This window comes from Sparus aurata, unplaced genomic scaffold, assembly GCF_900880675.1.
Source record: "Sparus aurata unplaced genomic scaffold, fSpaAur1.1, whole genome shotgun sequence".
NCBI lineage: Eukaryota > Metazoa > Chordata > Actinopteri > Spariformes > Sparidae > Sparus > Sparus aurata.
The window spans coordinates 228,042-249,595 of record NW_022045101.1 but is presented as its reverse complement, the minus strand read 5'-3'; the positions used below and the strand labels follow the sequence as shown (position 1 = coordinate 249,595).

Below are 21,554 nucleotides of genomic sequence, written 5' to 3'. Positions count from 1 at the left end.
AAGGCTTGTTTATAGAGTGAGAGTAGAGGTCTAGTAGCTGAGTCAGTGGTCTGGCCCCAGGCAGTGATGCAACAGGACAAATGTGAAAGAACCATGGCATGCAGATAAAGATGAGATGCCTTAACACTAGAACGGCCAAGACGGTCATTTTGATCGTTTTCAAATTTATATGTGCAATTACTTTGTTGAATGAAGAAATGCAATGTTGCCCTTTCATGACTTTTCTTAAAAGTGTCTGAATTTTTTTTTTTAATGGTTTTTATATAAATTACACAAAAGACAAAGAAAATATGATAGGTTATACCTATTCCGGCCATAAGCGGTCATATTGACCGCTCATCATTTTGCGGGTTTCATTGTTTACTTTTTCGTGCGGTTTGCTGCTCTCTTTGTCTCTCTTGTCTCTAACTGTGTTAGCGGTCTCCAGCTGTGCAAATTTACTTGTGAGTTAATAACTACATAGCTGCATTTAATAGCCTGGTTGGCACCATGGGCAAACAAAAACGGGAGTTCCCCCCTCCATGAAACAGCCAGTGGAGCTGTCCGGTGCTTAAGTGATGTGACTCGGACTGTGTACCAGGAATAGCCGAGGAAGAATGTCTGCATCCCGAGGACTGTGCACACAGGTATGGGCACCTTTAGTGGGGCGAAGGCAAAACCAGAGTCTGTGATGTACTACAACAACACAAAGTACGGCGAGGACCTGGACAAGATGCGAGGGAGTACTCCGTCACCAGGGCCGCCTTAACCTAATGTTAGGCCCCGGGGCTGAGAGGTTTTGTAGGCCCTCCATCCCCTCAATTTATAGAGTCTCATTTTAAAAAAGCGTAATATCTAGGTAATCTACATCACAAAATGCATTAGTTTCTTTCGAGACATACAACAGTGAATTTCCCTCTTTGAGCCAGAAAACACCATAATATTGTTAATAACATATCACTGAGCCCACTTGAGCATTAAACAACACGCTTTTTTTTAACAACCACACACAGCAACTTATGGTGAGAATAAAACCAAAATGTGTGCAAATATGACTTCAAACGATATTATGAAAAACATCACCAACCATCACCTGTCTGCACAAACATTGATAATAACGAATAACAGCATAAGCGAAGAACAGCAACAGATCAAAGTAGAAGCCTCTTCTCTGGCCTCAGCGGGCCTGTCAACCAATCACATGCACCTGCACAGACACACTCCATTCAGCCCCATGGATAGCAACATGGCCTAATGCCAGGTACCAAAAGGATGAAACTGAGCAACATTTACAGGAGGTTTGCAGTATAATCTTAAAACATAATTTAATTTGCGGAAACAGAAATATATTCTGTGCTCAATAAATGTATTTGCATGTTTGCTTGTATGCGTTTTAAGGTGCAATAATAACCTCTGCGCTCTCACAGACTCTTGCTGGCTGCGCTGCAGATCACTCACTCTTGCTCTCAATCTCTCCTTCTGTGCGCTCAACTTCGCCTGCACACTGGCTTAAGTTAGCACTACGTTAACAACAGCTAATCTGAATTGAAGGTCTGATCTCTAAGTCTCCCACTGGGTTGACTTTGTGGCACATTTATATGGCTGTGCCAACTTGAGCGAGTATTCGCCATCATTGCTGCACTCTGTCCTCTGCTGCAGCGGCGCAGTTACGCGCGTCTCCGAGTGACTACTCCATCCCGATACAAGTCCAGCAGGCTCCACATTGATATAGTAAATAGCTACCCGCAGTGTCTCCACCTTGCTGAGTCGTTTGTCTTCCAGCTCCTGCGGCAGATGCTTTCTGAGCCGCGCGTGGCCTTCATTTACGCAGCGCACTCGAGCCGCTCCTTTTGCGGATGAACGCAGGCTCGAAGGAGTAATCACACACGCCGAGGAGTCCGTGAAAGGAGAAATACGATAACCGTGTGTAAGGTAAACTCTGGCAGTGCACGGGGTCGAGGTATGCGGCGTCCAGGTGGAAGGGCAGTCCGAGGATGCGCTCCGGTGTGGAGAAGCCTTGGAGAGCAAGCGTGGACATATGAAACAGGCTCCACTAACGCCTCTCTATTAATTAAAAAGGATAGAACATGTTTGCATGGGGTGTGATCCGGGGCAGAGAAGTAGCCCTATCTCTCTCATCAAGATACAAATTGTTTGCATAATGTTCCGACGACACTGTGAATTATTGATATTTGGAAATTGACTGGCACTGAGTGAGGCCCGCGGGCCGCCAGTTGCCCCTGATCTAGACAAACATCTAAGCAAATGTGCATTTTTCTTAAAACAATGCACAACCACAACAATTTAAAACCTGCACAACCTATAAATACAGCACTGTCTTACCTTTGTATTAGTGCTTTCGTCTGGTCTTGCCGACATGTTAGCATCTTTATTTTGACAGGACTCCGGTCCCATTTTCGCCCAATAAGCAAGCACTTTTGCGTCAATATTGTTTCCCCAGCGGCCCGGGTCACTGTTACATGTGTCATTTGACTCGTCTCCCCCTGACTGCTTTTCAGCCTGGTCCTCTCTCTGGGGCCCGTGTGCTCCCCCCTCCTCCTCCTTCCCTCCACTGCTGCGGGCGGTCCCCTGCTCCTCTCCAGCTACATCCACCTGCGCGGCCTGCGGCTCCTCCGCTCCCTCCGGTGTGTGAGATAGCGAGCTTCCCCTGGTGCTGGCTCCATCTTCAGCAGCAGCTGGTTTAAAAAAGCTTTGGAATCCTCTTCAGTAATTCTTTTTTGCGCAACTCTTTATAATAAGTGTTTTTCTTTTCTTGGCACCACTCTCAATCGTCCTCCCCGACATTTTCCACTAAATGTCACTCAATCATAGGGACACACCCCAAAACTAACTACAGACATTCTGATAGGTCAGCCCGTGGGCCATAGGCTATGGGGTCACGTGAGTCACTCCTAATTTGGATCAATCAGCAGCCACGTAACGTGCGAGTGATTGACAGAAAACCTGACAAGTTACAAAACAATATGATCTTTTCCTGAAGATTAGTCTTGAAAAGAGGGGTCGTCTTATAATCAGGGTCGTCCTATATTCGGGTCAATACGGTACTCAAATAAGTTACTTTTAATTATTATTTTCTTGTTCTGCGATTTCTCTATTAAAATTGTGCATAAATATATGCAATAATTACAGTTTACTATGTGAGATGATATTAATATTGATAAATGTATAATTAAACTTGTTAAAATGTACATTTTGGTGTTATTTCGTTTTAAGAAATATGTCTTGACACAATGAATGCATTCATCACTCATTTGGGTGTTAACATGAGAGATTACAGTTAGTTGAGGATCTAGAGTTATACCTAAATATTTAAACTCATTTACCACCTCAATTTCTCTACTATCAATAGTAATGCAAAATTTCTCTAGGGCTTTCTTTCTCATTGAGAAGCACATCGATACCGTTTTTTTGTGATTAAGTGTTAAGTAATTCCTTTGTAGATATTCTGAAACAGTAACCATCTGTCTGCTTAAGATCGCTGCAGCTTGACAGGGATTCTTTGCTGAAACATAAAACTTTGTGTCGTCAGCATACATCTGACATTCAGTTTCTGTACAAATTGTAGGCAAATCATTTATGTATGAGCAAAAAAGAATAGGACCTAAAACTGATCCCTGTGGCAGACCAGTCTTATTGTTCAGAAAAAATGTTTTCATATTCTGAGTAATTTGGTGCCCTAGGCAAAATCTTAGGTGGCGCCCCCTTGCATCGCAGTCAATTTCACAATCAATTTTCATACACTCACTAAAAAACTGCCTCATCATAAAGAAGCTTTTCTTCTTCCTGCACTCGATAAAAAACAAAGAACAACTCTGTGTAGCAACAAAATCAGTCCACATCTACCTGAACCACCTAACAGGCTCCTGAAGTCCTCTGTCTCTTATGTGTCACCCCACACTTATGTGACCCCACCCAGGTTACAAAAGGGACAGATGCACAGACTAGATTTACACCAGCCCTAAACACCAACCATCTGAGCATTGACACAACTCTTAAAGGGTTCAAGAAGAGCGGGAGACGTGCATTCAGCTCTCAAATAAGATTTATTTAAAAAGGTAATTTATACTGGCAAAAAACCTGAAAAAGAAAAGAGAAAAGTCATACGACTAGTCCAAATTATTTTATTCCACAATCTTAAGTCGAAACTAATATGAATAACCACTGCTTCACATTAACATTTAAATACATTAAAAAGATTAACAGTTGCAGGGAATAAGCAGGATAGGGCACTTACTGCAGGGAGATTCTATCGCTGACCCCAATAGGAACTCCCTTGTGCGCACACTGACCACTGCAAACACCACAACTTACACGGCAAGAAAAATAAAACCTACAACCAGTGAAGTGACCACCATCCTTTAAACATACCACACTGCATGCAAAGAGGTGCTTATCCCACAACTACTCCCTGCAGGTCGTCCCACTGCCTAATCAAAAAGAGACATAAAATACAATGAGGTTCAGTTGGTTCAGTTTCACAGGTATTCAGTATTAATACGGTCAACAGTATAAAGAGATAATAATAATAATAATAATAAGTTAATAATTTCAGCTGTACTGTCTGTCGGGACCAGCCTCAGCAAACTGGTTCAGGCAAAGCAGCAGTCTGGCCTTAAATCTGCAATAAGGAGAAAGAAAACAAGTCTAATCGGCTGACAACATACCTCAGAGGGCATAACCCTCCTACATTACCGTACTGGTATCAGTTACCTTGTTCAAGATGGAGCTCTGTTGGATTGCAACACAATAGTTGAAAGGCTCTACTCTGTCTTAAAAAGGGGAGAGCTGAATCTTTGCCTGGAGAGATTATTATCATATTAGTTATATGTCTACCATTTATTGAAACCCCAAAGTTCACCCAGACATACCTCTTCAGCACAGGGCTACATAGCATGCTCAATCTGGATCACTCAGGACAGTCACACCACAACTAAATATATAAGAGACCTCATTAGATTTCCCATCAGGCAATACAACACATCTTTCTCCCTTAATCTTGCGTACCTGCATGGACACAGCAATCCTGCCACACAACCAGGCCTCAAACAAAGAGGCACTAATTGCCCTCACCTGTCCTTATAAAGGCGGGGAGCTACCTCTGACCCTACCTAACAGGGCGGTGCTTCAAATTTAGATGCCAGCCCTCACACTTACAACATACAGCCTCCAGTAACACATCACAGTAATACAGGCTTCAGGACTACAGTATGTTCCTGACAACAGACTTTGATCTGTGCTTGTTCCAAAGTTAAACATCAATCAAATTTATTCAGGAACTATAGAGGAACATCCTAGTAGAGTTTAGATTCTCTGCCCGAGCCCGAGCCCGACCTTGACCCGACCCGGGCCGGGCCGGGCCGGGCCGGACCGATATTTCACGTCACTTTCCCCGGGCCGGGCCGGGCCGGGCTGGGCCCTTGATCAAGCATTTGTGTGTGTGTGTGTGTTTTTTTTAATAACTCAAAATAATGACTGTATTTCCAGCTAGAAAACGCGCATCTCTCTTCTCCCTTCATGTTGCTTGTGTCGCTGCGTTGTGTTACACGTGACTGAGTGTCCTCGTGCTGAAAACGTGACTTCTCGCGCACGTCACGTCACTCCTCGAGACGCAAGAAGAAAGCAAAATATATATTTTTACTAGGAAAATTACGAAAATAATAGTAGACTTTAATAAGTAACTTTAATCTGATTTCTGGTTTGGAAGTATTAGCGCGTTAGATTACTCATTACTGAAAAAAAGTGGTCAGATTAGAGGAACGCATTACCGGCGTCACTGATTGTGTAGTTTTAGTGCAACAAGGAGCTTGAGAACGTCAGTTATAACAGCCCACATATTAAAAAAATGTCGGGTTTAAATCGGGTTCGGGCTCATAATTACAGTTAATGTGTCGGGCCGGGCCGGGCTCGGACACAACGTGCACAGGCTTGTGTCGGGTCGGGCTTGATATTTTGGGCCTGATCTAAGCTCTACATCCTAATTCATTTTCATATTATCTGAGCCCTGAGCTGGACAGACTGGTTGATCTGAAATATAAAGACAGGCAGCCTCCATCTTCAGGTCACTAGTTTACTGGTGAACTGTTCTGTGTTTCATAAACTGCTTTCAGGAAGTAATTCAAGGAACGTTATCTTACCTGAAAATGCAAAGTGGCTCGAGAGAAGCAAGAAAATGAAGATCTTCATGTTTTGATGAGAAGTAAGTTTCATTCACGTAACAGCTGAGTTGAGTCTGTGAAGTTGAGTCTTCATGGTGTGAATAAAGGGAGGAGGTGTTTTCTGTTTGGATAAACGCCTCCTTCCTTCCATCACTGTGTCTTTAGCTCCCTCCAGTGGGGATGAGAGGTTTAGACAGGTGTAAAAGTTCTTCAATTGGTGTTGTGCCTTTAGTCCTGACATGCTGTGTCACTCTGCTGTGCTGAGGTAGAGGGACAGGAGCACCTGATGCTGTGTCACTGGGCTGCTGAAATATGTCAAAACTGCATCTGAAGAGAGAAGAGAAGTACATGTGACCACTACATGTCACATTTTAATAAAAAAAAAACAGATGCTTGATGTGTGCTATACATAAGACTAATATAGACTAATAATGAAAATGTGATGAGATTCATTCAACTTTATTGTCATTGCAATACAATTCAGTCTAACCAGAGTGCAAAAAGCAGTGTATATTTTTCTCCTATGAATGATATGGGAAAGCTAAGGTGTGGAGTATTAACTGTAATACGCTTTAACTGCACTTTAACACTGATGTAAACTTTAACAAACATAAACTGTGACACAATAAACCAAAGGCTTACAACTATTACAAAGGGGATGGAAAACACCTGAAGAGGCCTAACATTAACTTTCCAAATGTCCCTGATGAATTTAAGGTGGAGTAACATTAACACACGTCGACTCAGCGATTTATTGATTATTAAACAATGCTGCTATCGTCTAAAGTAAGCTAGCAAGCTAACACTCTGCTCCAACAATGGTAACAAAGATTATTAAACCATTAATTTCATTCACTTCATCACATTGATGTTATTGTACCTCTATCTTCTTCACGTTTTTCTTCCTCTTTTTTCCTTCTTTTCCTTCACTGGGCGCCCAATGGTTTCAGTCTTTTGGACGTTGTTGTTCCGCTACAGTATCAGTAAATCTCTCTCTTGGTCTTGGGGTCTCGGTCCGGTCAGATTCAGGCAGCTCGCCTCTCGACCCGCCCCCTCACAGAGGACAGGTACAGAGCAACTATAGTCCTATAGGGACCGTCTCTTAAGGCCCCCTAAACAGAATTAGCTTCTGGCCGGGGACCCCCAAACCCACAGACAATGCTACAAAATATGTAAAGAAACATCAACTTTAAGAATGCATTTTCTTACTTTTATTCACTATTCAATAATTATTACATTTGTTTAGCATAAGAAAATTATTAACGAACATCTAAACACTCGTTTGAGAGGGTCTCCAGACAGAGGATGCATTTCGGGCAATCGTGGCCATTTTTCTGTACGGCTGTAAAGCCATACTTAATGTATGCTGCCTCATATTTTCAGATTTTAGTTGGCCATGAGTTCTTAGGTTTTTTTGCCGCAGAGTCCTCCACTGCAGGGCTGTTGGTCTGCTCCTTAGGTCTATTTTTTGTCAAAAACATGTCCATTTTGCGCGAGCTAGCTACATGCTAGCTATGAACGGACACTTGTAACTGTCAGCCGGGGGCGCTTTTTTTACGATAAGACCATGGCAGCCCATAAACACCCGCTATAAAGCAGCTAACATTGAAAATGAGTATAGCGGCGCAGCGTTGTTCACGGGAGGTCCAGCTATCGGTGGAGAGAGCAAGGTAGGGTGCTTGCCTCAGCTCGTTTTCAATATAACTTCATAAAGTTCTGGGCTCACTTTACTACTAAAATGGGTGCGGGAGGGTGAGCCTAAACAATGTGCTGCTCTCATGCCTCTGCTGCTGAGGGGATCACACAGCATGCGCTGCACAGAGTTTTGAAAAAGTTTTGTGACGGGGAAACGTACCGAAAATGCCGTTGTTTGCCGTTGTGCATTGAACTGAACAGGGCGTATTGAACAGTTCAGTAAAATACCGAATATTGTTGCATCCCTAATAACTGTATATATATATATATATATATATATATATATATATATATGAGCCAGGAACCCGGAAAAAAGACCACTCCGTTATTTAATAGTCTTTTGCTATGACGTTATGTCGCTGTGGGCTTATATACTTTTTTGAAATAATAGTAATAATGGCACTGGTTAAAAATATATACTTTTTTCATTTTTAAATATATATATTTTTTGCCCCCATTTTCGGCGCCCCTTGCATTTGCCTATACTGCCTATGCCCAGGGCCGCCTCTGCATTGGACCATCAGTTAGAGAGTCTGACCATCATCCAGCGAGGATGCTACAACGACGACATCAGGCTCACTTAGATTGCACCACCGATATAGCTGAAGCCTTGCTAACCGTCTTCTTAGATTATGCACATTAATGTGTATATTATCTGTAATAGCAAGACATAATGCTATGTCAACCTGTGCCAGGCCTTGATTGCAGATTACAGCTCCTCTGACATTGCTACACTGAATGATGTTTCCTGCAATGATTTAATAAAATATACTATCGTTTTGTTTTCTCGAGATCTTATATTAATTACAGTATATCGTTATCTCAGGAAAACAAAGTTTCTTTATCACGAGATCTTGAGAAAATTATCCCGTTATTTCGGGAAAACGGAGGAAATTAAATATATGAATGCATGGCCATTTAGGGCTTCTGTACCAGAAGATACAAAAATTAATCTAATAAACACATGGCTTTGTAACGTTACTGTCACAACATTGAGCCGTGATGCCATCGACTATTCATTTATCCAGAGGAATCAGGACCATCTAATAGCTATTTTGAATATTGCACTGTTGTGTGTCAAGCAGGACTTCCCCCTACAAACTTCCCCCTAAAATGTTAAAACATTTTTTACTAAATATATTTTTCTCAGATGTGTGAAGAGGCTGTTTCTGTGAGGTTTCACTGTTTGGATTGTGTGACTACTTTTCAGCAATATATAATCAATACAACATCAATATATCATCAATTCAACATCAAAGTGTTGTTCTCTCTTAATTCAAACATTGCTCTGCTGGCTGTTTTCATTCTTTGAGTCATTTTACTGTTCGTTTATGTAAACAGCTGAGCTAATCAATACTGAAGCTACATTAACTGTAATGAACGTGTTACATGTGTGATTTCTGTCTGATGTTGCTCTGTCATGCAGCATGTTAACACACAAAAGAAACACCACTGCTGTTCGAACAATTCTAGTTCTTGTGCAAATATGATCCAAAGATCCAAAATAAACTTGAGTCAGCAACGTCTTTGCTGTTGTGCAAGATCAAAGTCCTTGAACCAGGAAGCTATTATGCCCTGATGTTTCAAAGTTAAATTGTCACAGTTGTGTCAGTGTCGCAGTTTGTCATTTTTGCTGTTTCTAAGTTTTTACAAGTCCTTTTTTGTTCTGGGAAAAGATGGCCCACATCATTCTGCACTGACCCACACAAAGTACAGTTTCTGCCACTTCACTGGAAGTGAAAGTAAACTTGGAGGAACGAGTCGAGTGGACTGTGAAGTTTAAAGACTTTAAAGGTTTAAAATGTGATCTTACCTGGTGATGAAACGTGACAGAAGAGAAGCAACAACAATAACGTTCTCATCTTGATTTGACGAAGACGAGAGAGTGAAGGACCGAGCTGGATCAACTACCTGTTATTTTACTTCCACAGAGGGAGGAGAGATAAAATCTGTCTAGAAATGGGCAGGTGAATAGTTTGTCTCTCACCTGTGAAGACCTCTGACAGGCACCAACAGGCCCACCCAGAAGAAATCAGCATTATTATTTTTACTACGATAATCATTTCTTCTCCTTATGATTTATTATTATCATTATTTGATTTACTTTATCAACATGTTTCCTTTGTATTTAATGTTGCAACATTAGTGTTTGGAATATCACTTTATTGTGGAATGAAAGAATTGGCTCCCTTTTTTAATGATGTTATGGTTGAAGTCCTCCCTCTGCTGGTGATCTGACAGACTGAAATGTTTCACCAGCAGTAACTTAACATGACTTCAGAAACATGACTGACAAACACACAGTCCTACTTACAGAGACGTCATGTGGAACAACAGATACAATAGGCGAGTTCAAGATTAGCGCTGCCTAAATCGTGATGCATGCTGGTTAAAATGTGTCCACGATGACCTGGATGGTTTCTGCTCCGCATTCGATGTCACATGACCTTAAGTTATCTCTAGTTGCTCTCCAGGTGCTGCGCTAGTCTAGACCCACCTTCATGACATCAGGACTTTGCCCTAATTGGCTCTCATCTATGCTGACGTATATGACGTGTGTTTCGATGAATTTCCATGTCCATAAGCGGCTGTGCCTCTTTTCTTCTCTAACATCACATACCTTCATATCAGTAGCAGCCGTGTGGCCGCACCTATGGGATAGTCAACATGAATAAACCTATAAAATCCTTCATGTAACGCAACAACCCTGAAAGATGTCGTCAATAAATTGCTCAGTTCTGTCAACTTGTGGAGATGATGGAGAAGTGGTTAACTGCTGTGTCCAGTGTTATCTGTACTATCCACTCTTATTAACCCTTTCTGTTCCCGTCACATTAACAATACAAAGAATTATCCTGAGCTATTCTGGGTGTGATGAGATGAGCGGGACAAGGCAACTGATTCTGTCATTTGTTCTGATTATTCTATTTCATTCATTCAGTGAAATGTATTTAATTCATTGTGAATAATGTTGCTATAAGAAAATGCATCATCTTATGTGTCTTTATGCATATTTGTTAAATGTAGTCAGCTGTGATATTATCATGCACCTAATGGCACCACAGTAAAATGGCAATTTAGTAAGCTCATGCATCAAGAACTAGGAAGAAGAGTGTGGGGCAGCTGGCACCATCATGTGGCCATTTTTAATTACTTTGTTTGCTGTGATAAGATGAAGTGGCAGAAATCTTTCCTCCAGGATTTCTTGGTTTAAGACAAATATGCGTGTTTTTCATTTTCACTTGACATATTTCTGCCTATGAATGAATGAGAAGATAAGCTGTTGTTACTGATAAGGAATATCCCAAAGGTCATGAAAACTCTTCCAAAACCAACAGCATGGCTCAATAAATTACACCAACGTGAAAGGACTCAAAGTGTGAATGTTCTGTTTTGGTTCCAGTTCCTTTCATAGAACTCTATGCAATTATGGGAGTCAGTGTAGCACTGATCCTCCTGTTGATTTGCACTGTGGCAATATTCATCTGGAAAAGAAAACAATTTGGTGAGGACCAAATACACTTTTACTCCCCCAAACCCCGCCCTGAAAGTCTTTTCTCTCCTTTTATACATTCTGAAATGTTATTCATTTTCTAACATTGTTGTCTCTCATCTGTATTTCAGGGTGCTGTATTAACAGTAAGTACTTTGGACAAGCAACTAATAACTAATATGAAAAGATGTAATTTCACTTTATGTTTACTGCCTGTCTTAACAGGGTTAGATCGGACCAGAAAGCTGAACTCACAACATTTCCCAGACTCTGAGAGAAAAACATCTGGAATGTACTGATGTTGCTGAAGAGGGTTTAACACTGGTGCCCAGTCAGACGAGGTCAAGCAGTTTAACACTAACACAAACAGCTGATGTGGGACTGACAGAGATCATTACCTCGCTAATTAAGATAATAACATATAAATATGAGTATTTCAGAGTCATTATAACAATATTTTAATATTGTGTTTGACAGTAATCTTATCATTTCTGATCACATATTTTTCATTTAAAAGTTAGTAAATGGTCAGACTGTTCATTATTATACAGCATGAAAGTTCTGGATGAAGGTTTTTGTTTGTTTTCTTTCTTGAAATATTCTTCATGACTTAAATGGCTGAAACACTTGAAACCTTTTAAAATGTAAATACAATTTTTAGACCATATAACCAGCACCACCACTATCATCCTCACTCACAGAACTATTCACAAGATCTACATTAGCTCAGTCAGTAGAGACTTGGCTTGGGACTGGAGGGTGGCTGATTCAAGTCCATCTACATTCCACAATATGGAAGTGGACTGGGCTGCCATGTGGGGCGCCCGAGGAGCACATGGGGGTTCCGGTGCACATGAGCAAGGCACCAGAACCCCCATGTGCTCCACCCCACATGGCAGCCCAGTGCACTTCCATATATAGCCCACTGCTTGTAGTTTGCAGTGATGGTTAAATGCAGAGGACACATTTCAGGTGTGTTTGCATGTTGAATGTTAAAATAACACACAAATAAAGTTTCTTCTTCTTATTAACATGGTGTGATCAAAATGTTCCAATGACAACATTACAAATCTCTGGTCATTGATCAGTTTCTTATGCAGATTAATTTGATTTCAACAGTCATTACTACAGTAATGTGATTACTACAGTGATGCAGTTGGCTGAATGTTTCAATGCAGACAAACAGCTGCTTTAATGTTCACAGTGGTAAAGCAGATGTTATTCTTATCTGAGGATTAATCATTAACTGTATATCAAAGATTATGTTATAGAGATCATTGTCTGTTTTACATTATTGACAGACTGATCATATATGTGTTCATGTTAAAGCTTTTCCTTACACTACAGACTGGTATATAGTGGGGACGTAAACGTCTGCACAGTAATATGTTCCAGTATGTGTTTTTTAAGGGAGTGTATAAGTGAGGAAATGAATCATTGTGTCAGCAAGTTTCAGAGTCTGCAGGAGGGGAGGAGTCAGAGAGAAACTCAAAACCTGCCCTCCAGCAGGTAAAGTTCAGGTCACAGTCAGGCAACTGACCCAGAATTTCAGTTATCGCTCCTTCTGGAACAGAAAACCCAGCGTTTTCCTCATCTCAGGATGAACAGACTCAGAGTTTTCACCTAATCTTTCTGAAATATGGGTCCTTTAACACGGCTTTATCTAAACAAGATGAGAACGTTGTTTTTGTTGCTTTTCTTCTGTCACGGTTCATCAACAGGTAAGATCACAGTTTGTTTCATTACTCTATAATGTTTGATTTGTGAGCAGTGTAAGGGAATGACTAGCATTCCTGTTATGAAATGATAAAACATAATGAACCTTGTACTGTGTCTTGAAGCTCTTTTGTTTACACTGCACACACCTCTGCATGTCGTTTCCTTGTAGAACAAGGAAATTCTTAAATTAGTTTCACTTTTACTCAAAGGGGCATTATGTAGTTTTGGAGGAGAAATTCAGTCTCAGAATTTACAATACTAATGAGGTAATAATACAAACTCAGAAATATTTATTCCTTCCACAAGTGAATAAACGAGCTGTTCTAAGAGGAAAATAAGGTCCAGAACAGCTACAGAGGTGACAGGATCCGCCACATATTAGAAAAGTTAAAAAGTATAAAATTGTGTTGACTGTTATGATAAGTTTATTTATTCATTCATGAAAACACACAGTTTGTTTATTTATTTGGTTTAGTCATAAAAAAAATCAGTCAACGAAGATCTTTCTCTTCTGATTAAAATTTCTTTCACAAAACTACATAGTGCTCCTTCAAACACACCTACTGTATACTGAATACATCATATTTATGATGAGTGATGATAATGTGTGTATATTTACACTTTAAAATTTATAAACCTTGTTTGTCCTGCAGTCAAACATTCCCTGAAGTTTTTCTTGACTGGATCTACTGGACTCCAAAACTTCCCAGATTTCATGGCAGCTGTACTGGTTGATGACATTCTGGTTGGTTACTGCGACACCAACAAAAAGATCGTAGAACCAAAACAGGACTGGGTGAAGAAGTTATTTGAAGATGAACCTGAGCACTTGGAGATGTACTCTCGGCAGTGTGTTGAGGAGACTTCTGTCTACTTCAAAAACACAATGGACAATTTGAAGCAGAAATACAACCAAAGTGAGGGTAAGTATGTAAGTTATATTTTATTTTTTTTTTATGCGAAACTGCTCAATATAAAGTAAACTTGGCAAAACCATAACATCCATCGATCCATCCATTGTCAACCATTTATCCGGAGTCAGGTTGCGGGGGCAGCGGGGGCAGCAGCTTCAGCAGCGAGCCCCAGACTTCCCTTTCCCCAGCCATGTCGGCTAACTCTGACTGGAGAATCCCCAGGCGCTCCCAGGCCAGAGAGGAGATATAATCCCTCCATCTGGTCCTGCATCTACCCCTAGGTCTCCTCCCAGTTGGACATGCCAGGAACACTTCCCTAGGAAGGCACACTGGTAGCATCCTCATCAGATGCCCGAACCACCTCAACTGGCTCTTTTCAACTCAGAGGAGCAGTGGCTCTACTCCGAGTCCCTCCTGGATGGCTGAGCTTCTCACCCTATCGCTAAGGGAGACTCCAGCCACCCTACAGGTTTTTTAGGTGAGGGTAGGGACGAAGATCGACCAGTAGATCGAGAGCTTTGCCTTCCGGCTTAGCTCCCTTTTTGTCACAACCGTGCGGTGCATGCAACACTGCACCTACTCTCCCGGGGGACCCAGTCGTACGCCTTCTCCAGATGCACAAAACACATGTGGACTGGGAGAAAAGGCCCCCTCCAGGATCCCTACAAGAGCAAAGAGCTGATCAGTTGTTCCACGATAAGGACGGAATCCGCATTGTTCCTCTTCAATCTGAGGTTTGACAATCGGCTGGACCCTCCTTTCCAGCACCTTGGATTAGACTTTCCCAGGCAGGCTGAGTAATGTGATACCTCTGTAATTGGCACACGCCCTCTAGTCCCCCTTCTTAAAAGGAGGGACCACCACACCTGTTTGCCACTCCTTCGGCATCGTCCCCGACCCCCTCGCAATGTTTAAGAGGCATGTCAACCAAGACAGCCCCTCAACACCCAGAGCCTTCAGCATTTCTGGTGGTATCTCATCGATCCCTAGGGCTTTGCCACTGTGGAGTTGTTTGACTACCGCAGTGACTTCACCCAGAGAAATCGGCAATGATACACCGCCATCCTACAGCTCTGTCTTCGCTACAGAGGGTGGCTGAGTGGGATTCAGAAGGTCACCAAAGTACTTCTTCCACCGCCCTATGACCTCCTCAGTTAAAGTCAACAAGGTCCCATCCTTGCTGTACACAGCTTGGATGGTTCCCCATTTCCCCCTTCTGAGTTGCCAGACAATTTTCCAAAAGCGCTTTGGCATCGCCCGAAAATCCTCCTCCCACATCCACTGCTTTGCCTCTGCCATAGTTGCGGCCGCTGCCATTCGGGCCCGTCGGTACCCCAAAACTGCCTCAGGAGTCCCCCCGGACAACACGTCCCTAAGGGACTCCTTCTTCAGTTGGACGGATTCCCCGACCACCGGTGGTGGACACCACGGTGTCCGAGGGTTGCTGCCCCTTGAGGCACCTAAGACCCTATGGCCACAGGACACAGCTGCAGGTTCAACAAAGGAAGCTTTGAACATTGTCCATTCAGGTTCAATATCCCCAGCCTCCACAGGGATGCTAAAGAAGGTCCTTCGGAGGTGGGATTTGAAGGCTTCTCGGACAGGGGCCTCCCCCAGACGTTCCCAGCTTACCCGCACTACTTGTTTGGGCTTACCAAGTCTGTCCAGGTGTTTCCCCTGCCACCGAACCCAACTCACCACCAGGTGGTGATCAGTTGACAGCTCTGCCCCTCTCTTCACCCGAGTGTGTCCAAAACACACAGCCTCAGATCAGATGATACGATCACAAAATCGATCATTGACCTTTGACCCAGGGTGCTCTGGTACCACGTACACTTATGAGCATCCTTGTGTTCGAACATGATGTTCATTATAGACAGACTGTGACAAGCACAGAAGTCTAATAATAGAACACCACTCGGGTTCAGATTGGGGGGGGGCCAGAAGAAAATTTTGAATATTTCATATTTAAAAGCATCAATCTGATGCATTTTGAGAGAAAATTCAAGCAGAATTACAAGACAGTATGAATGTATGATAAAGTATCTATCTGTACACGGTCACATTATGCTATATAAGTAATGAGACTGACAACTTCTCTCATGAAATGCACAACAGCACAACTTTAATAGCTCAGAATGAAAAAAGCAAGCCCTTAGAGAGTGTGTTTTGACAAGACCAACATGGGTTTTGAAAAAGTTGCTTGGAAGAAAGGTGCTGACAACACATGTTGATGCTAGGACCTGCACCTTCTTCTTGTGCACTCCTGTTTGACAGTGTGCCTGCAGTGCATGGCTGCCCTTGTTTGCATAGTTAATAGCCGTTTTTATACTGGGCAGCAGGCTGCCAATGTGGCCGTCCTTTTTGCGGCCAGGTCTGCGGATTTCGACAGAGGGCGGTAAATTGGAGGTCTGTTCTGGTCCGCCAATTTGCAGCCTCGGAGGATACACCTCGGAGGCCATCTTAATCGGATGTGTCATTGTGCCGGCCTCTGCGTGCCGTGAGGTGGGCGGAGGTGTCAATGACCTGCACTGTTGTGCGACCCACAGCCGGGGAGTTTTAAAACCAGGAAACAGCTGATCATAGCAGTCAGTCCATCACTTCATTCACGGACATTAAGATGAACAACTGGACAGCTGCTGAGATCCAGGAGATGCTAGCGTCTCCTCGGTCTCTGTAGCTGTCTTTGTTGCCCACTTGTTGTTGTAGCGGCAAGCTACTAACAGTCGCTACTTTCAAATTAAAAGCCCCCCTCTAAGAACCCAGTTCTAAACTCCAATGGGGTGCAATGTAAAGCTCTTATTTTGAAGACAAATTTGTTCTCTTTCTGACAGAGAATGCAACGTACTTTACCTTCAGCCTCCAGTCAGTCCCCTCACCTCAGCATCATCCACACATTTTGAAAATGAGTTGTAGAGATTTTAGAAAACATGTTTTTAACGAATTCAAGGCTCCCTTCAGGCGCACACATGTTCACAGTTCACTGATAATCTCTGGTATACCGCCATGTCCCGTCCATACCCACCACCCCCCAAAAAATGTTTTCTCATTGGATCTACACGATTCACGTAGGTCACCTATTTCGGTTTCAAAACGGCGAATTTCGCCGAAAGGTGAGTGATTTTCATGCCTGCATTGAGGCCCGTCACAACCATTGCCACCCATAACATCTGTTTGCCAAAAGTGATCCATCAGTCGTGACCAAGGTGCATGTCGAATATGCTCATTCCCATCCTGAGAAAAAGAAAGTCAAAATGACAAATACATTCATGTCATTTTCATATCTTTCATTGATTTGTCAAATATTCTGACTGATAGGGTTTAACGTCCACCTGCACATGTGTCAAGAACCCTCATGTTTCAAGCTCAAGTTCATCAAGATTGTGTTGCTGCAGAATATCTGAAAAAAAGTCAAACTATGACTAAGATTTCGTCTTCAACATTTGATATTGATATCATTAGCTTCTCTTAGCCATTAAAACAGCCATTTTATTTGGCGCGCCTGTTTGACTACTCTTAAGGTCACGATCACACATATTTTTTATTCATCTGCATTCACGTTTATCGTACCGCAGCCTTTTCAGAGAGCACAGATCTCTAATATTTCAAGAAAAAATACAATGGGACACCACTAAAAGTCTGACCTGTAAATACTCGAAAGACCTCAGGAGAGTGTAGTTGTCTAACGTTACACAACAATGGCAGCAACCATGGGCAAGGTGGTAGGGTGCACTTCTAGAGTAATAGGTATTTGTGGGGGGCTCGCCGATAAAATGTTTAGATACATTTCCAAATATAAAAGTGCCGTAAAACTGATATAAAACAAAGAGACTGCACTGCTGAAGATGCAATTGTGTGTACGCTTGCCAAAAGGACATCCTGACCTTTGACGTGGTGTAGAACACAGCATTTGGCATGTAGAATAAGTTTAAAGTGTCATTTTCATTGTAAAATGTCTTGTGTGGCCTGTTGCTCTGTCACTGGTAGTCTGTGTTATATTTTTTCTCCACTTAATGCAGAAGAACCCAGAATCAGACCAAACCATGTATTAAACCTTCAAGTCCAGTGTCCCTGTCACTCATTACCAAAACTGAACTGATGTCCAGAGCCCAAAAAATAAGTTTTGATAAAACACAGTTTTCCCTATCATGGTAGATGGTATTGTGCTTTATAGGTGGAAATTCACAGATTCCCTACATTGTCTAGATGTCTTTATTTGAAAACACCAGTCAAGGATGAACTGAAAATGAGGGGAGAGCAATGTAACAAAGGTCACCCAGACTCCAACCAGGGACCCTAAAGTTTATAATTGGCGCATTGTTCTCTAAACCATCACATTGTGACTTTTGAGCTAAGAAATAAAATATGGGTTTATGACTCCTATAAAGAAAGGGTGCACCACATCTCTGGGAGATCAGTACACTTTCATGCAATGGACAATTTTTATCACACAAACCTTTCATTGGAGATTTAATCTGTATATCATTATAGATTTCAGGCTCTGTCTCTGTTTCAGGTGTTCACATTTTACAGAGGATGGATGGCTGTGAGTGGGATGATGAGAGCGGAGAGGTTACTGGTTTTAATCAGTATGGTTATGATGGAGAAGACTTCATATCGTTGGACCTGAAGACAGAGACATGGATCACTCCAAAACCACAGGCTTTCATCACCAATCTCAATTGGAATGCTGACAAAGCTAAAATGAAATTCAATCAGTATTACCTCACAGTGATGTTCCCTGAGAGGCTGGAGAAGTATTTGGACTATGGGAGGAGCTCTCTGCTGAGAACAGGTAGAATCACCTGATCTGATATAGTTTAATGCACACAATCATGATCATACACTCTGTTTAGACTGAACTGCTGTTGTGTTTTCACTCCAGTCTGACATTACATTGTTTCCTCTGTTTATATTCTGTAGCTGTAAGATTTGATGTTGTCCTAACCAATCAGTAGAAACTGACATTTTGACTGTTCTGAAATTTCTTTCCATCCATGCTCAGACTGTGATAGTCAGAGTACACTGTGCATGAGTTAAGTAAGTTTGTTGTCTCAGTTTTACAAACTAGAAATATTTTCACTGAACTCTCTCCAGATCTTCCCTCAGTGTCTCTCCTCCAGAAGACTCCCTCCTCTCCAGTCAGCTGCCTCGCTACAGGTTTCTACCCTCACAGAGCCTCACTCGTCTGGAGGAAAGATGGAGAGGAGCTTCATGAGGAGGTGGACCACGGAGAGATCCTCCCCAACCACGATGGAACCTTCCAGATGAGTGTTGACCTGAACCTTTCATCAGTCACACCTGAAGACTGGACGAGGTACGACTGTGTGTTTCAGCTCTCTGGTGTGAAGGAGGACATCATCACCAAACTGGAGGAAGATCGGATCAGGACCAACTGGGGTGAGAAACACTGATTCAACTTTGTTTTTAATGCCGGATAGCCTCGGTTTGGCTTTGTGAGTTTATATAATCTCAAAGATAGTCTTTTAAACAAATGTCTGTGAAGATAGATAGATAGATAGATAGATAGATAGATAGATAGATACCCTCAGACAACTAATATCTAGTTAAAACAGGTGATAACATGATGAATACTGTGTGTGTGATGAAGAGTTGGATGGATTTAGATCTGTTCTAACTGCACATGTTGTCTTCTTTTATCTTTATTTTCTTTTCTCCTGAACAGAGGAGCCCAGTAAAGTCACCATCCTGATTATTGTCATACTGGTTCTTATTGCGGTCGTCCTGATCGCTACTATTGGATTTACTGTTTACAAAAAGAAGAAAGGTGAGTAACATTTAATAGCACCAACATCTGCAGCAGCTAACAGTAGCAGTGGAATGCTCATTTTACTTTGGATCTCCAAAAGATCCTGATGATATAAATTTGGTACATTTCCATTTATTTCTGAAGATACTGTAGAGGTTATGCAAAAAATGAAGGGGTGCCAATTATGGTGAGCAGGACTGTACATCTGATTTTTTTTTCAGTTTATATGAGAGAGAGCGAGAGAGAGAGAGAGAGATCCAGTGGGGAAAATAAGAAAAAAGAGTTTCTGAAATTTGAAATTGACAAGTGGAATGATTTGTCTTTTCTTATTATTTCAGCCAATCTCCCTTCAACACATAAGTCCATCTTATTTTTACTCTATCGTCTCTGATCGCACTGTAGATTAAAAGCTTTTCAGTGGGAGCCAGGTGAAAAATTCCAAAACCTTTGTGGCTGGCTGTTCTTTCTTTCCCAGATCAAAGTGTTCTTGTTGATCTTAATGTTAGAGTGCTGCTGCAGTTTTGACCATTTCCAAGCTTAAACGAGTCAGTGCAAGAACATTTTCTCAGAGACTAACCTACTCATACATCATATTAGCATTACAAGCTGTGAGGCACATTTTATTTTATGTCATTTGGCTGCTCAGCTCAATACTTCCTCTCCAGGTGAACATGGCTCTGAAGAAGAAAAGGAAAGGATGGAAGAAGAGGGAGCAGGAACCAGCACTGAACCACATACAGGTACATTACTGGATATTACTGTGTGACTATGAAGTAAATAAGACACAGTACATCATCTGTATGATCAGGTTGGACCACTTGTTTCTTGTTATTTATTGTTGTGTAACAAGTAATAGAATGAATGGCAGGTATGTTCATAATACACCACATATGTATTTCTGTATGTCGAGGTTGATCTAGTCATTATGGATTCAGTGAATACAACAATAGTCGTGCTCTGGTCAGACAGTCAAAGTGAGGTCTGTTGTGTGTTTCAAACAAACAGATGCACAAATGAGCAGATTGTGTTTGTTTTTAATTAACAGTTTGATGATGAACAAACATGTTGCATCATTTCTAAGTTGGTTCATCAAATTCCCAGTTTAGTTTCCTGCCCACCCTGCTGAGAGCTGAGATGTTCTGTGCAGGAGAAGAGAACTAACAGAATGTTTCTGACCTTTCAGCTGCTGTCAACAGACTGAATCCAGAAACATGACTGACAAACACACCGCCCTGCTCACAGAGACGTCATGAGGAACAACAGATACAACGAAAAGACAAGACAACAAAAGTATTCACACCTCTACAGCTGCTTTAATTCAGTTTAAAGTACATTTCATTTTCTGGTGTTCAAATCATACACAAATAACTATAATAAGTACAAAAGAAATGTTGACTCAGAATAATCCAAATACTTTACTGCAGATGTTTTGGTAACTTCTTAATATAAAAATGATCAAACTTTATTTTGCTTGAATATTCATTTAATCTGTGACAGCAGCTTGTGTTGAAATCACAAACAAGTATATTAAACCTGGTTTATAATCAGTGTTGGTCAAGTTACTTGGAAATAGTAATTAGTTACTGATTACTTCTCCAAGAAAGTAATCCAGTTACTTTACTGATTACTTATTTTCAAAAGTAATTAGTTACTTTACTACATTACTTTTCAAAAACACGATGCACAACCTGAATACGCTATAAAGCAATAGACCTTTCGTGGCAGCGGGAAATAAATGGACAACAGTCAGACATGAGATAAACAAACCCAGTGTGAGCCAATATTACAGTAACACCTGCTCCCAAAGG

The 21,554-nt window shown here is 41.7% G+C and overlaps 1 protein-coding gene across 1 annotated transcript; it reads left to right on the top strand.

The window, feature by feature from the left end:
• The first annotated feature begins 12,962 nt into the window (after positions 1 to 12,962).
• Positions 12,963 to 21,087, top strand: LOC115577538 (major histocompatibility complex class I-related gene protein-like). Its single transcript, XM_030410426.1, has 7 exons — positions 12,963 to 13,064; positions 13,716 to 13,985; positions 18,493 to 18,771; positions 19,074 to 19,376; positions 19,663 to 19,764; positions 20,412 to 20,486; positions 20,930 to 21,087. The coding sequence occupies exons 1-7, from the start codon at positions 12,983 to 12,985 to the stop codon at positions 20,959 to 20,961; spliced, it is 1,143 nt and encodes a 380-aa protein (XP_030266286.1). The 5' UTR covers positions 12,963 to 12,982; the 3' UTR covers positions 20,962 to 21,087.
• Positions 21,088 to 21,554: the final 467 nt, after the last annotated feature.

Excerpts from the sequence above, each read along its gene's own strand:
- LOC115577538 (XM_030410426.1), top strand. The coding sequence starts at position 12,983 with ATGGGTCCTTTAACACGGCTTTATCTAAACAAGATGAGAACGTTGTTT. Across the intron at positions 18,772-19,073 it reads GAGCTCTCTGCTGAGAACAG|ATCTTCCCTCAGTGTCTCTC; the intron begins GTAGAATCACCT and ends AACTCTCTCCAG. Across the intron at positions 19,377-19,662 it reads TCGGATCAGGACCAACTGGG|AGGAGCCCAGTAAAGTCACC; the intron begins GTGAGAAACACT and ends TCTCCTGAACAG.